This window comes from Alligator sinensis, unplaced genomic scaffold (assembly GCF_000455745.1).
Source record: "Alligator sinensis unplaced genomic scaffold, ASM45574v1 scaffold203_1, whole genome shotgun sequence".
NCBI lineage: Eukaryota > Metazoa > Chordata > Crocodylia > Alligatoridae > Alligator > Alligator sinensis.
The window spans coordinates 907498-921727 of record NW_005841949.1 but is presented as its reverse complement, the minus strand read 5'-3'; the positions used below and the strand labels follow the sequence as shown (position 1 = coordinate 921727).

The 14230-nt window shown below is 46.7% G+C and overlaps 1 protein-coding gene across 4 annotated transcripts in view; it reads right to left on the bottom strand.

Moving 5' to 3' along the window:
* MLKL (mixed lineage kinase domain like pseudokinase) overlaps positions 1 to 12872 on the bottom strand; it is a 31426-nt gene extending 18554 nt beyond the window's left edge. For 3 of the 4 annotated variants that reach the window (XR_003093208.1, XR_003093209.1, XR_003093210.1), the window contains exons 1-4: positions 12724 to 12872; positions 9895 to 10353; positions 6461 to 6556; positions 4286 to 4481 (exon numbers count right to left, since the gene is read on the bottom strand). Coding sequence is in view for 1 of the 4 variants with exons in the window: in XM_014518294.2 (XP_014373780.1) it covers positions 4286 to 4481; positions 6461 to 6556; positions 9895 to 10351 (749 nt within the window). In the remaining 3 variants the exon portion in view is untranslated. The remainder of the gene's footprint in view (positions 1 to 4285; positions 4482 to 6460; positions 6557 to 9894; positions 10354 to 12723) is intronic. The other variant, XM_014518294.2, reaches the window with a different exon arrangement.
* Positions 12873 to 14230: the final 1358 nt, after the last annotated feature.

Here is a 14230-nt window from a genome sequence, read left to right as displayed (position 1 = left end):
CCAGTGGTTGGACTGATATCAGCGACACATCCTCCAACCCCACCCGTTCCCCACAGGAAGTGATGTCATCTCCATGGCTGAAACCCAATGCTGCTGAAGGCCAATGCGTTCCAGAGGGGTGCTATCCTTTGGGGTGGTGTTAAAAGTGGACTAGAGATATTTTATCCAAATAAACCAAGTGTGAGTGTAAGTAGGGAGCATATTAACCTACAAATGGAGCTGCTTAGATGCCTCAAAATCAAAACAAAAACACAGAAGCAATAGAAGGATAGGCAAATCACTAAAAAAGCACACCAAGAAATAGCAAGAACTTGCAAGGACAAAGTCAGGAAGAAAAAGGTAAAAAAAATAAGTCGCACCGGAGAGGGAAGGTAAGAACAACAAAAAGCTGTGGGTCCACTGCTAAACAGCCATGGTGACCCCTTAACAGAAGATGCAAAGAAAGCAGAGCTGCTCAACAGCTACTTTGCTTTAGTCTTTACACATGAACACACTAAAGCTGCAATGAGACAGCTAGTGAACTGCCTGCATTCTCCAGCCACCCTGGGCAGGAGCTCTGGAGGCTTAAGGGACCCTCAAGTTCCCAGAGCATTTGCTTAGGTCTTCCCCACTTGCAGAGAGGAACCCTAGGGAATCTTGGGGCACCCCTTGATGGGGGGGCGGGGGGGGGCGGAATCAGGGTTTCCCTGCTTGCAGAGACCCACCCCCAATATCCAAGGGTGATCTCCGTAAGTAGTGAACGCTCATAGGTCCTGGTGTGGAGGCATGGGACCCCAAGAATTCCTAGTGTCCTGTGCCTCCAGTGGGGACCCGCTTATCCAGACCTGCCCCTTGGACCTCCAGGGACCCATCTGGGTAAGCAGGGAGAGTCAGACTTTCCCCATTTACCCAGACATGCACTTGGAGGAGACCCTAGCAGTGGGTCTGGATAAACAGGGAAAGCCCCACTTTACCTGAGGATCCAGACCCACTCCCAAGATCTCTGGGGACACATCTGATTAAACAGGGAAAACTGGGCAGGCACTCTCCAGGCTTGATGGGCCTGACCCTACCTAGGAATTTCTGGGGTTGCAGGACCAGCCCCTTCAAGTCCTGGGAGAACACAACACCCCTAGTCCCACACCATTAAGGGCAGAATAAGGGGCAATGTGTATTTTACCCAATTAAGCAGATCAGTTGTGCTCCTGCATACCACACACAGCTGATCCTCTTCATTTGGTGACATCTATTTCTAGACCCAGAGCCCTTGGAAGTTATATTTACCAAGTCATAGAAGATGGGTCAGGTACCAGAGGACTGGAAAAGGGCCAGCATAGTGCCACTCCTTAAAAAGGCAAAAACTTCAATACCCAGGAAGTTACTGGAGAAAATGATAAAGAAATGCATTTGTAAATATCTGAAGGAGGAAAGGCTGATTATGACAGCCAGCATGGATTTCCTAAGAATAAATTATGCCAAACAATTTGATCTTCTTCTTGGGCAAAGTAACTAGTTAGGGGGGATGCACTGGATATAGTGTATTTGGATGTCAGAAAGGCTTCTGTCCAAGTCCCACACAACCTGCTCATAAACACACTAAAGAAACACGGCAAACAAAAACTACAATAAGGTAACTAGAGTAGATTGCAAGCTACCACAAGGTGGCTTAATAGCCAGAAGCAAAGGGTAAATATAAATGGATATCTGTCAGAAAGGCAGGAGGTTTCAAGTGGAGTCCCATGAGTAGGGACCTACCAAAATCATGGCAGAAGTGAGCTGTGTGGCAGCTCCTTTAATTTTGCAGTTTCTCCTGCGCACCCCCCAGCCACTCACCTCTGATCAGTGGGAAGGCAAAAACCACGGTTTTAAATCCGGTGTGGTTTTGCCTTCTGTCCGACTGGTTGAGGGGCCCTGGTGGCCTTGCTGCTGACTGGGGAGGAGGCAAAAACTGTGCCATATTTAAAACCACAGTTTTCATCTCCCTGCTGATCAGGAGCAAGCAACAGGGCCCCTCTGCCAATAAGCAGTTGCAGGGGCATGTTGGGGAAACTGCAAGATTAAAGGAGCTGCTACACAGTGCACTTCCACTGCAATTTTGGTAGGTCTCTATCCATAAGGGCCTGTCCTCGGTTCAGTGTTGTTTAACATATTTCCTAATTATTATTTGAGTACTGGAAAAGAGAGCTTTCTGAGTATATCTGCGGACAACATAATACTGGGAAGCACTGCAAGCATAATGGAAGACAGAAGTAGAATTCAGAAAGGTCTCCTTGAATTAGAAAGCTGGGCTAGGGCTGACAAGATGAAGTTTAGGGAAGAATAAGCAAAGGCACAAATACAGAATGGGGGATACCTGGCTGGGTGGCAGCAGTGCTGAGATGGATCTTAAGGTTTTGATGAAGATCTTAACATGAGTCTGCAGTGTGATGCCGCTACTAAAAAGTGAATGTATGTTTGGGCTGCATCAATAGGAGTAGTAAGTATAAGGCATGGGAGGTGATAGCACCATTCTGCTCGGTACTGGTTATATTTGTTCTAGCGCAGTGTGTGAAGTTCTGGGGTCCACAGCTTAAGAATGATGTAGAAAATTTAGAGAGGGTCCAAAGCCAGGCAAGTGAAATGATAAAGAGTTTGGAAGGCAATCCATATGAGAAGTTGAGAGAAATAAGCATGTTTAGGTTGCAGAGAAGGCAATTATGGGGGACATGTTAGTAGTCTTCAAATATCTGAGAAGCCGCTATGAAAAAGAGGGCCATCAACTTTTTTCCCCTCACTTTAGAGAGTAGAACATATGGCTATGACTTCAAATGGCAGCCAAGTTGGTTTAGAGTGGATATTAGGAAAAACTTCTTCACTGGTAGAACAGCAAAGCAGTGGAATAGACTGCCTAGGGATGTGGTGGAATCTCCTTCACTGGATGTTTTCAAGAAGAGATTGGATAAGCATTCATCAGAAGTAGCAATGCCTGGAGTGGTCTGTGAAGAGCACAAGTAGGAAGCCTAGGATACCACCTCACAGGCCTCACTCAGAGATCACAAGAAGAACTCTGTAGCCAGAGGCAGATGGAAATTGGAGAGGACCATGCTCAGCAACCAAAGGATGAAGCAGTGGTTACAAAAAAAGCTTAAAGGAGCTGGGATAAGTTTACAGGGGCAGAGGGGTGTATGCTGATAGAAAGGCTTGGCTCTCCAGTCAGAGTGTGAGATACATGGAGTTGTGGTTGTGGTCCCTAGGCTACAGCACACAGAGGATAGCATTTGGTTATTCCATGCTTCTGTGCTTTGTTGGTCACCACAGAGGTCTGAGAGGCTTGTTTGCAAACTTTTTAAGAATTGGTTTAGACTAATATTTGCCTAGAATAGTTTGCATAGGGATGCTCCTGCCTTCAGCAGGGGGTTGGAATAGATGACCTCCTGAGGTCCCTTCCAGTCCACTTTTCTATAATTCTATATCCTTCTGCTCAATTTTTCCATTGCTTCCTTTGTAGGGCTTCAAAAAGCAGACCTCCAAAGAGATACTAGTTTCTTACTCTCTGGGAATATTACTTGTCAGTGAGATGTCTGCCATTATTCACTGGCTGTGGAGATTTGTGTCTGTGCCTGCAAGGAACCCAACTTTTTAATTTCAATACATTCACTCTTTACTTTCCACTGAAAATTCTGAAGAACCTCAGAAATCACTCCCCCAGCCCCCTCATGGTAAGAGACTATGCCCAGTCATTGAACAGCAAATGTCATCACTAGCAGAGGGAATACCAGGACATCTCACAGTGCCAGTGAATACTTGGAGGCAGCTGTTTGGGAAAGGAAAGGTTAAAATGAATAATGGCCTTAAATGCCATCGTTAACTTGGACCTCCTGCATCAGCACTGCTGCTTAATTTGCAATTAAATTCTTCACATCCCTTGAATCCCCTTCTGAAGCTGCAATTATGGAAAGCAGAGGCCCATTCACATTCTCCAGGTGCTAGGAGACAGCTGCAGAATCCTTCCTGACATGCCATTTCCCAGTAAGCCAAGGCTGTGTTTGTGCTAGGTTAAATTGCTGTTCTAGCCTTCCATCTTCTCTGTGTTTCTGGTATCTCTCTCTCCCTACTTTGCAAAGGACTATCAGTTATGTGTGGTAGTTTGTGGCATCAAAAGAGCCCAGATAAAGAGCATGTGTATTAGACTATCAGCTTTAGCTCCTTTGTCAAGGGCTGCATTGTCTCTTTAATGCTGGAGCCTCTCTCAGTGATACACTAAATCAACAACTGCAACTCCTACAGTTATTTCCCCATTTTTTGGGGACCTTTGCTAAAAACTCACATGGCACAGGTGATTACTGGATTTTGGAAGACTTTGATGGCAACAGGGCATTTGTGGTACTCTCCTTTGTAAATCACATGGCTTCTGGTTTCCGTCAGGAGGGTCCATGGGGTCTTAATTAGATTCTCTATCATAATCTCAACTACTTCCTTTCTTGGAACTGTGTTGTCTTGTTTCATGCTTGATTCTTCTACAACTAAAAAGAGGAACAAAGAAAAGGAATCTAGATGACGCTCTTGGTAAGAAACATAACAGCCAGGATCTTACAGACAAAGGATGGGCTTATATGACCATTTCTTCTATTTAGAAGGGTGAAGGATTTCAAGGTTGTTGATATGGTCTAGCCCAGGGGTGGGCAAAATACGGCCCATGGGCTGGATCTGGCCCACCAAGCCATTCTATCTGGCCAGCGGGGCCCCTAAACAATTTAGAAAATATTTATCTGCTTATGGCTGCCTGTCAAAGATGACAGAAGCCAGGGCAGTAGGACCCAGGGAGAGTCATCAGCAGGACCAGGGCAGCCTAGCCCTGCCCTACCCCCAGACATTTCCCTGCCTTCTTGCTCCCCCCATTGCTCCAACACCACGTGGCTCCCAGCTGCATCGCGGGACTTGGAAGCATGGGGATGCACCCCAGGTGTGTGTGTGTAGGGAGGGACTCTGTGTGTGTGTGTGTGTGTGTGTGTGTGTGTGTTTTTGTAGGGTGAGTTCCACACACATACACCCCACCATACACATGCACCCATCCCCCCCACACTTCCATACATGCAGACCCCCACATAACCCCCCACATATCTACACACATGCCCATATGCTCCCTCACCCCACACCCACACCTCCTACACCTATCCACCCCCACAGACACACCCACACCTTCCCCCACACACTGCATACCCACACACCCACAGCCCCCCACAAACCTATACCCCCCCACACAATATACAAGAATAAGACTTCATTTCTAGCTGTTATATACAATCACCTCTATGTACACAACACAAACACATGTAAACCAGGACAAAAATATTTTTTTTAATCAAATTAATGAATGTTTTAGATATTAACTTTTTAAACTATAATTTGGTATTTTTCTGGTTCCGAGATAGCAAAACCCCTTGCTGAAAAGAGTACTTCCAGGGCCAAGGTGAGAGACTTCTAGTGGCAAAGGTCAGGGGGTGGGACTTCCAGCCACAAGATGGGGGGCAGGGCACCTGTCAAGAAGTGGAGCTACCCATGACACCCTCGACAACTTGCTAAAACTTGGTAAGCAGCCCTCCGCCCGAAATAATGTCCTGCCACTGGTCTAGCCACACTGTGGCCAAATAAGAATTCCAGGAAGAACTCCATGGGAGACAAAATATCAAATCACAAACCTCTCCCTCCCTCCCTCCCCACCACCATCTTCCTCCCTCCTCTTCCTTCTCTCTCTCTTCTTCTTCTTCTTCTTCCTGTCTATCTGTCCCTCTTTCCCATCTCTTTCATCCCGCCCAACACCCTGTCCAGTGATGGAGATCTTATAAGGCAGGATCCAAACCATCCCAAATAAATATGGTTTAACCTATTTCTAGAACTACACAAACAACCGTGTTGTACAACTACAAGGCATATTGCTGCAAAACACCAAGAACACCCTAACCTGCCTCAAGTAAAGCAGGGGAAGGAGGGCTAATGTTTCACTGCAAAAAGGGTTGTTTAAAATCAACTTGAGTAATTGTCAGCCTGCATGTATGTAGTATTGGAATTCTTTAAATTGGCCCATTCCTGCCTTCCTGCCTGGGCAGATAGTAAGGCAGCCAAGGGAAACTTTTACACAGTGGAAAGATTTAGACTTTAAGGATTCCTCCACTACCCACTTGTTTAGATCTTGGCTAATTTGTTTCCCACCAAGATGACATCACTAGGGAAGGCTTCTCCCGTGAGGAAAGGAGAAACCCCAGGTGGATAGTGGTGGGGTTGGGCAGATTTCAGACTTGACATGGTAACAAGGTAAAGCCATGCAAAATGGGAACAGGGCTGAGTTTGAAGTAGCCTGTGCAGGTACTTGTAGTCAGACTGGTAAGAGCAACCATTCATCTGAGAATCATTATGGCGAACTCACTAGCCCCAAAGGTGAATGTGCATTGTCATCAGCTTCAGGAGATCCTTCCACAGGGAAAAAATTATGATGATAACTTACACATTTTCACCATTTGGGTAAGTTCTTCCACCTTGCCATCCATATTTTTCACACTGTTATGGACATCATCCACTGCATCTCTTGTTTCTTTGCTGCCTATGGAAAAGGGAGAAGCAGGAAGTCAAGCTCTTTAGATAAACAGGTGGGAGAGATGCACTGGGATTTCTTGTAGTCCTTACACAGCCCTTCCAAATATCTGAAACACTAGGGGAATGACTGGCCATGTCCTGGAACTGGGGCTATGCAGTGTGGGAGTCCAGAGAGAGTTAATGGTTTGGCCCTTGTATTCCCTTAATTTTTAAGACTACAGTAAAAGCTTTGTTATCTGGCATGAGTGGAGTAAAGGGGATGCCAGTAATCTAAAAATTCTGGTTATCTGAGAGTTATATGGAAGACAATGCCATACTTGTAGTGCAAATACTTGATGTGCATGCCAGATAGACTTGACAAAGATTCCAGTTGCTAAAGTGAGGATTTGTATTGGGAGATATTGGAAATTCCGGTTAATAGAGTATTCTGGTTAGTAAAATGCCAGTTAACACAGCTTTTACTGTATTTAAAGTGGCGTTCTCCACTGAAAAGTGACACCCAAGTGGCCTAACAGACCACGTTTCCTATCTGCCTTCCCTGCACTAGCTCAGGTTCTGAAAGTCTAAGCTGGTATCTTTCCTTCTTGCACGTCAGCATCAACACTTAAAGGCCTGCATGTCACGAGTAGGTTCTCAGCACCATCTGTCCCACTCCAGTTGCCTCAATGAAATTGATTGGAACATAGTAAGCAATGCAGTTGATCTATTTGTTTTAGGATTTTCTAAAGTATGTAACTCCTTAAGGGTCCCTAATCAGAATCACTGATACCTAAGAAGAAATAGACTTCAGTTCCTTCTTCCATAGCTCATCAAGGATAATGGAATAAAAAGAAAAACGATCTTATTACTGTCAGCACCTCCGTCAGCTCTGAGGTATGTGTGTGTGTGTGTGTGCATGTGTGTAGGAAGGTGTTTCAGAAAGTAACAGCAATTTTGAAATAAAACAATTGTGTGTACAACGAGAGAGAAACGATGCAGAAGCAGAGAACACTGATGGCAGCACTGTTAAATGAACCTGTCGTTGATGACCAGGGATCCTGGTTTTCTCTCATAAAAATTCCCCAATTTTCAGATTAAAAAAGTAACCCAAAATCCACATTTTGCCCTGATTAAAATGAACACCACTATACATATATCTATATTAGTGTTTCATTTTAATCATGGAAAAATGTGGATTTTGGGTTACATTTTTTAATCTGAAAATTGGGGATATTTTTAGATCAGAAAAAACAGGATCTCCGTTTATGACTGTGTAGAGAAATGATGTGGTCCAGTACATGACCATTGCACATGCAATGGTTTTATTTTGAAACTGTCATTAGTTTCTGAAATACCCGTGTGTGTACTGTACCTGAATACAAGATGGCCCTAAATGTAAGACACCCCCCCAAATATTAGATTCTACACAAGGAAATTGATAAATTTATTATCACGTTCTATGTATTGAATCTAATTATTGGAGGATCACCTTAAATCCTCCCCACTTCCTCTCCCAGTACTGCAGGTGGTGCAGGAAGATGTGATGAGGGGGGCAGCAATGGGGCAGGTAGTGGTGGGGCAGACAGTGGGGGAGGCAGTAGAGGGCATGTGGTAGGGCAATGGGGAAGGTAGTGAGGGACAGACAGTAGGGAGCAAGCAGTATGGAGGTGGTGGGGCAGGCAGTGAGAGGGGCAGGCGCCTTGCCCCCTGCCACCTATCCCCCTCCCTTCCCCCACTTATCTCACCATCGTGCCCGATCCCTGCAGCCTCAGGCTGCCCTGATTCGTCCTTCCCATTCCCCCATGCCACTTCTGCCCCCTGCAGCCTCAGGTCCCCTCCCCACCACAAAGTCTCTCTCCCCTGCCTGCCCCCCACCCCTTACCTTAGTTCTACAATGGTAGGCTTTGTCCCTGCTGCAGCCTGGGGCACAGAGCATGGCTCCAGCCAGGCCTGGATCTTACTCCAGGCTGCAGCAGGGACAGAGCCTGTCGATGTGGAGCAAAGGTAAGGAGGTATATGGCAGAGTGGGGGGAGAGGGAGAAGCGGAACCAGGGGGAGACTAGGGGTCGCAGGGGAAGAGTGGCAGGGCATGCAGAGGCAGTGGGGTGGGCAGCCAGCTGTTGCAGGTCTGGGAAGGGAAGTCTCGTCTTCTAATCAAGTAAATAAGTTATGTCATATATATAGGACTAAGCCTGTAGAATATGAAGGGGATGTTGTATATCACTGCTTTTTAGAGCACAGTTGGATTGGACGTGTTAGTCATTGTCAGCACCTTTGCTGTGTCAGTTCTCTGAACACTTCCAGGCCCTAAAGTTTGAAAGGCCAAATCTGAGTCTGCAACCAGGAGATGTGAAGCTGGACTCAGTGGCTCAGGCCATCCTAGCTACTCTCTTAGGCAGGGGTGGGCAAAATACTGCCTGCAACTGGCCCGCCAAGTAACTTCATCCAGCCTGTGGCAGGTCTCTCAGCCCTGCCTGGCCCAGGTGCAGGGGGCAGCCCAGGTCGTGGCACTTGCAGCCTGTCCTGCCACCCCCAGGTATGCAGCAGGACTGGGCTGGTTCAGTGGCCAGATTACACTTCTCGGCAGCCCTGGGAGCAGCAGTTCCTTCTGGCTGCTGCCAGAATTGGCCCCACTACCTGGGCGCCTCAGCCTGTCCACCCTACACCCACTGCCCAAGGACTATGGACAGACTGGGGTCTCCATGGAGACTGGACAGGGACCCATGCAGGCAGGGTGCATTCAGCCAAGGGGATGAGATGGGAGGTGGGCAGTGGCATCCAGGAGTGGGACCAGTGGAGCTGAGGCAAGGGCCAGGATTGCGGGGCTTTGACAGTGCAGAGCCAGGGCCCAGGGCAGAGCCATGATCTGCTGCCCACACATCCCTGCAATGGGTGCTGGTGCTGTGGGCAGAGGCATGCTGGGAGTGGATTGCGGCTCTGCTCTGGGCCCCCGTCTTGTACTGTCACCACCTGCAATCCTGACCCCAGCCCCAACCTGCCTGTCTTGCTCCCAGACATCGCTCCCCACCTGCCCACAGTCCCATCCCATCCACCCAGCCAACTGCACCCTGCCCATGTAGGTCCCACACTGGTCTCCATGGAGACCCTTGGATTGCCAGGTGGTGACAGTGTGGGGTCAGGCCTCAGGGCAGAGCCATATAGAGAGTTTTGGTGACCTGTTGGTGACCTGTTGGTGACCTCCCCAGGGTGCAGGGGGAGGAGGGGTGTGCTGACCCGGTGGGGTATAGGGGGTGCTGACTGGTCCATGACAGCTTATTAAAACTCCCTAAATGGCTCTCTAGACCATACAGTTGCCCACTTCCTCTCTTGGTGTCAGGAAGAATAGTTTTTAAACTGTGTGTTTACTTGCAAGCAGCTCTTCCAAGAAGGCCTTATCGGCCTTGATGTCCTTGTCATCCTCCTTGTTGCAGGTGTCTTGCTGGAAGACCTTTAGGAAGGACTGCTGCTGCTCAGCCTGCAGTAGGAGTGAGAGCCCTTGAGCAGCATCTCCAAGACACACATTCACCTGCATGAACTCTTCTTTAATATCACTGGCTTGAAAGAACTTCTGTAGCCATGTCTTCTGGCTGTACTTTGTCACCAGCTCCTGGGCCTTCTCCAAAGTCTTCAACAGTCCCTTCAGGGTCTTTTCTACTTGAGGGGAGATTTGTTGTGGAGTCTGCGCCTTGAGAGTCATTATAGGTCTCATTAGGGTTTGAATGCGGTCCCTGAGGCGTTTGCACTGGGACTGACAGTACTTCACATGTTCACACTGGGTGTAGATGACCTGGGCTATGCTCAGGACCTTCTCTGCTATTTCCATGTCTGAAATTAAGGGAATTTTTCCATCAGAAATATGGCGCACACTGTGCTGGGAGAGAAAGCTGGCTTTTATTTTTCCTTTAACTCATTTGTCTTAATGTGATAGGATTACCATAATTATCCTATCCTATCCTATTCTTGTGGCATGTGGGACAGCCTCTCTGAATCTCTGCCTCACTGACTTAAGCGATGGATGAGCCTCAAAAAGAGGATGCAATTCATCCTTGTGGAGAGAGCTAAAACAAACTCCAGTTTTCTGCTTAAGTCTGACTTAAGCTCTCAGGATACCAGAAACTTGTACTGGCTTTGTGCACAGGGATGAGTTGCAACCCAGATTTGGAGTTGGCACTCATTTTGGATAATAATTCAGCTCCTTCTGGCAATTGAACCATCCAGACCTATTGAGTCCACTATACCTGGCTGGGAGTTCCACTACAGCTGGCTCTCCTGCAAGGTTTCCAGAGGTTCTGCTAACAACCAGGACAGCAGCCATGCCTCAGATTCTATTTTACCTTTATTTCAGGGATCTAGGCTGTAACCATGTTGGTCTAAACACAGAGGCAACTTTTTTGCAACTATTTGGTTGGTTTAATAAAAGATATTGCCTTTACCCAAAGAGTTCATTTTACCTTTATGCATCTAAGTGCTACCACACTTAGCACACTTACTACAGTTATCACTACAGTAACTATTCCCCATCTAAATTTAGACACCCGTGACACTTGCTGATATTTATGTGAATTTTAGATCTTATTGCTACCTGCATAACTAGACTTGTTTTTCTGAGTGTGCTTAGAAGGGATCCATCACAGGCACTTATTCACTGTTGTAATCCTATTCAACCTGGAAAGGCATGCACTTCTGTGTAAGTCTTTAAAACTACTGCGGGGGGGGGGGGATCCTGAACACACCTCACCCTTTTTTGTTGTTCTGTGTGTGTCACTACATTCCTCCTAACAGATACTATGACCCCATAAGCAGTTCAGTCTGAATCACAATGATTACCATGTGAAAAAAGCAGATTGTGAGGGTCAGTTTAAAGGATTTTAAGATGCAGAGGCCAATGCTAATAAGGTGACTCTAGGAGGGAACAATGGTCACAGGTCACCACTCAGTTTCCCTGCTATTTACTCAACTGGCCAAAAGATTATCTCAGAGAAATGGGTGAAATATAGAAATCTGAATCTGAACTATATAAAACGCCACACAAAGGCAGAGGTGTAGGAGTCTGGAACTTAGAAAAAATTCTAAAGACATATCTGAGGAAAACCCAGATGTATGGTAACCCTAAATGTCAGCACCAAAATGAGCTAAGTTTAAATCAGGTGTCCATTCTGAACCTGATTTAACCTCTCCAAATGCCTGTATTTAGCCAAGGAGGTTAAGCTAGAGGCAGCCTGACTTAGTGTTAAAGGGACCCCACTTTTTACACAGCTTGAGCCCTGCAGTTCATAGGGCCAATCCTACTGAAGGGAGTCTAGACCTTGTTGGGTTTCCCACTTTCTGGGCAAGTACCCTAATAGCTAAGCTATTGGGCTAAAACCTTGTGGAGTGCCCCCCCCCTTCCAGTTACTCCACCTTTTTGTTCTCTGAAAAAAGTTTTGGGGACTTTCACATCACATCAGCACATAAGGGATGATAGTGGATTTAATCTGAAATGGGTCTAAAAGCAACCCAAATATCATTATGTTGCTTGCTGTGGAACCTGTTTTTATTCTGTGAAGGTCTGGTCATTTCCACCATTCAAGGGCCTGGCTTTGGGTGTCTATTTCACCAGACCCTGAACTCTTCACTCCTTTCTTATACTCTTGGGAAAATCACAGCCCCTTTCTTTCCTCCCAGCTATAAGTGCACTGCAGGGGATTCCCTAGGATCCTGTCACTAGTAGGCCAGGTGGCCATTACTAAGTCATAGCAGATGCTTTATGACCCATTGCTTCCTGAGGGGACTACAGACTGCCCCTGCTAGCATCCCATTTCTGAACCATGATCGTATCAGCAGTAAAGATAACTGCAAGTTAAGAACTGCAAGTTAAGAACTGCACACTAAGAGCCAGACTGCCGAGAGAGCATATTGCTAGCTTTCCAAGCAGCCTTCAAAGCAGCTTTCACTTCTGCTGCCTGTTTGCCTTTGCTTTCAGCTTTGGGGACATTCTAAGGAGCTTGGAAATAATTGGAAAAAACAAGTTTCCCTGGCTGTCCCATCTAGTCTCAGCAGCCTGCCAGCAACTTCATACTTTGTGCTCTGTCCAAGACAGATATTAAACAGACATGTTCTGAAACTGCAACCACTTTAATTTCCCTTCAAAGAGGATCCAGCCACTTTTCAGGCTCCTCCTCCTCCTAAGTGAAGAAATAAAATAGTCAAACTTACCTGATGTCCTGTGTTGCTATTCGCCTCCTACTCACCCCCTCTCTTGTACGGGATGAACTGAGAGTACAGCTGACCTTTCTGGAAACTCCGTGTGCTGTTCTTTCTAGCATCAGCCCCACCTCCCTGACACTGTGACGATTAAGATTATGTAATTTTGCTAATACGTTTACTTCCTTTTCTTTTTTAGAAGAAATCTGTTTCCTCTCACTTAACTCCTTCACTTTCGAGTCAAAAAGAAGTAAGGCAGATTATGTTACTTTCTTTCTTTAAATAATCAATTTATATTTTTCTTTCCAGGGTGTATTAAGAAATACCGTAGAAGGAAGAGTGAAAGTATTCAAATGCCTAGCTAGTGGCCAAGATGACAGAACTCTATGAGATTCCCACCTCCCACCCCTGCTTGTTTTATAAGATGCAACACATTCTGCTTTTTCTTAGCATCTTACTGAACTTTAAATCTCAGGAGATAAGATTCTCCAGACCAACAGAAGACCCCTCAGCCCAAGTGTCACATAAGGAAAGTTAAAGTTGGGCAAAGAATGATTTCAAATTGCTTTTGTGCCCCCAGTTTTGTGGTTACTAGCTACTGCGACCATCACCGCTATGTGCTGAAGCAGCTCTACTTCTGCTGTAACCACATCAGCTGCCAACTGTCTGTTGGGACTATTCCAGCAGCAGGGATGTTCCCAACACTCTCCTTTCCCCCTGCCTGGCTGTGGCTCCTGGGTTGGGAGGGAGTGCAGGAGAAGGGGAGTTTCTGAAGATCCATCTGCAGCCTGAAAACTTATATTAATGAATGGTCAGATCCATTTAGGCCTGCTTGTCCCATCACAGCAGAGCCCAGTCCAGCAATGAGGGGTGTAACCCAATCTTAATGTTAGTTGGTTCATATGGACTTCCGGATGTAGCCCAAAAATCTTGATCATGATGTTGATCCCCTTACTCATGGTGGGTAGCACCTTGTTACACAAGTAATCCTTTGGACTTCAGTAGCACTATTTGTGGGAGCGTCACACAAATACAAGTACTTGCACACCCTGCATACAGAGCTCTGGAGTGGGAGTGGCTTGGTTGCTGGTAAAACAGGTGCAAAACAGAGGTGCATTTAAATAAGCTGTCCCAGGCCCCGCCCCCAAAGACATCAATATTCATAATTTGTTGCTAGCAGACCTGGCACTTCTCTAAAGCTGTGCTGAGTGTAGTAGTCTCAGTGGTACACAGGATTTTCAAAAACACCTAAATGTACCATCACTGGGAGGAGGCAGATCTGGGATTTTAAAAAAAGAGTGTGGCCAGGTGAGACTGGTACTGCAGCTTTACCCTGGGTGGGGGGGAAACAGGCTGGTGAGATGCACCTGGACTCCTCTGGCCCACAGAGGACACCTGGGAGGGTATGGGAAGGGGGCAGATGCAGGAAGGGGAGGCTCATCTGCTGTGCTGCTGTCCCCAGCCAAGCTTGGCACCCTACTCAGCTCCTGCCCACAGTCCCCAGCTGCAGCAGGGCAGG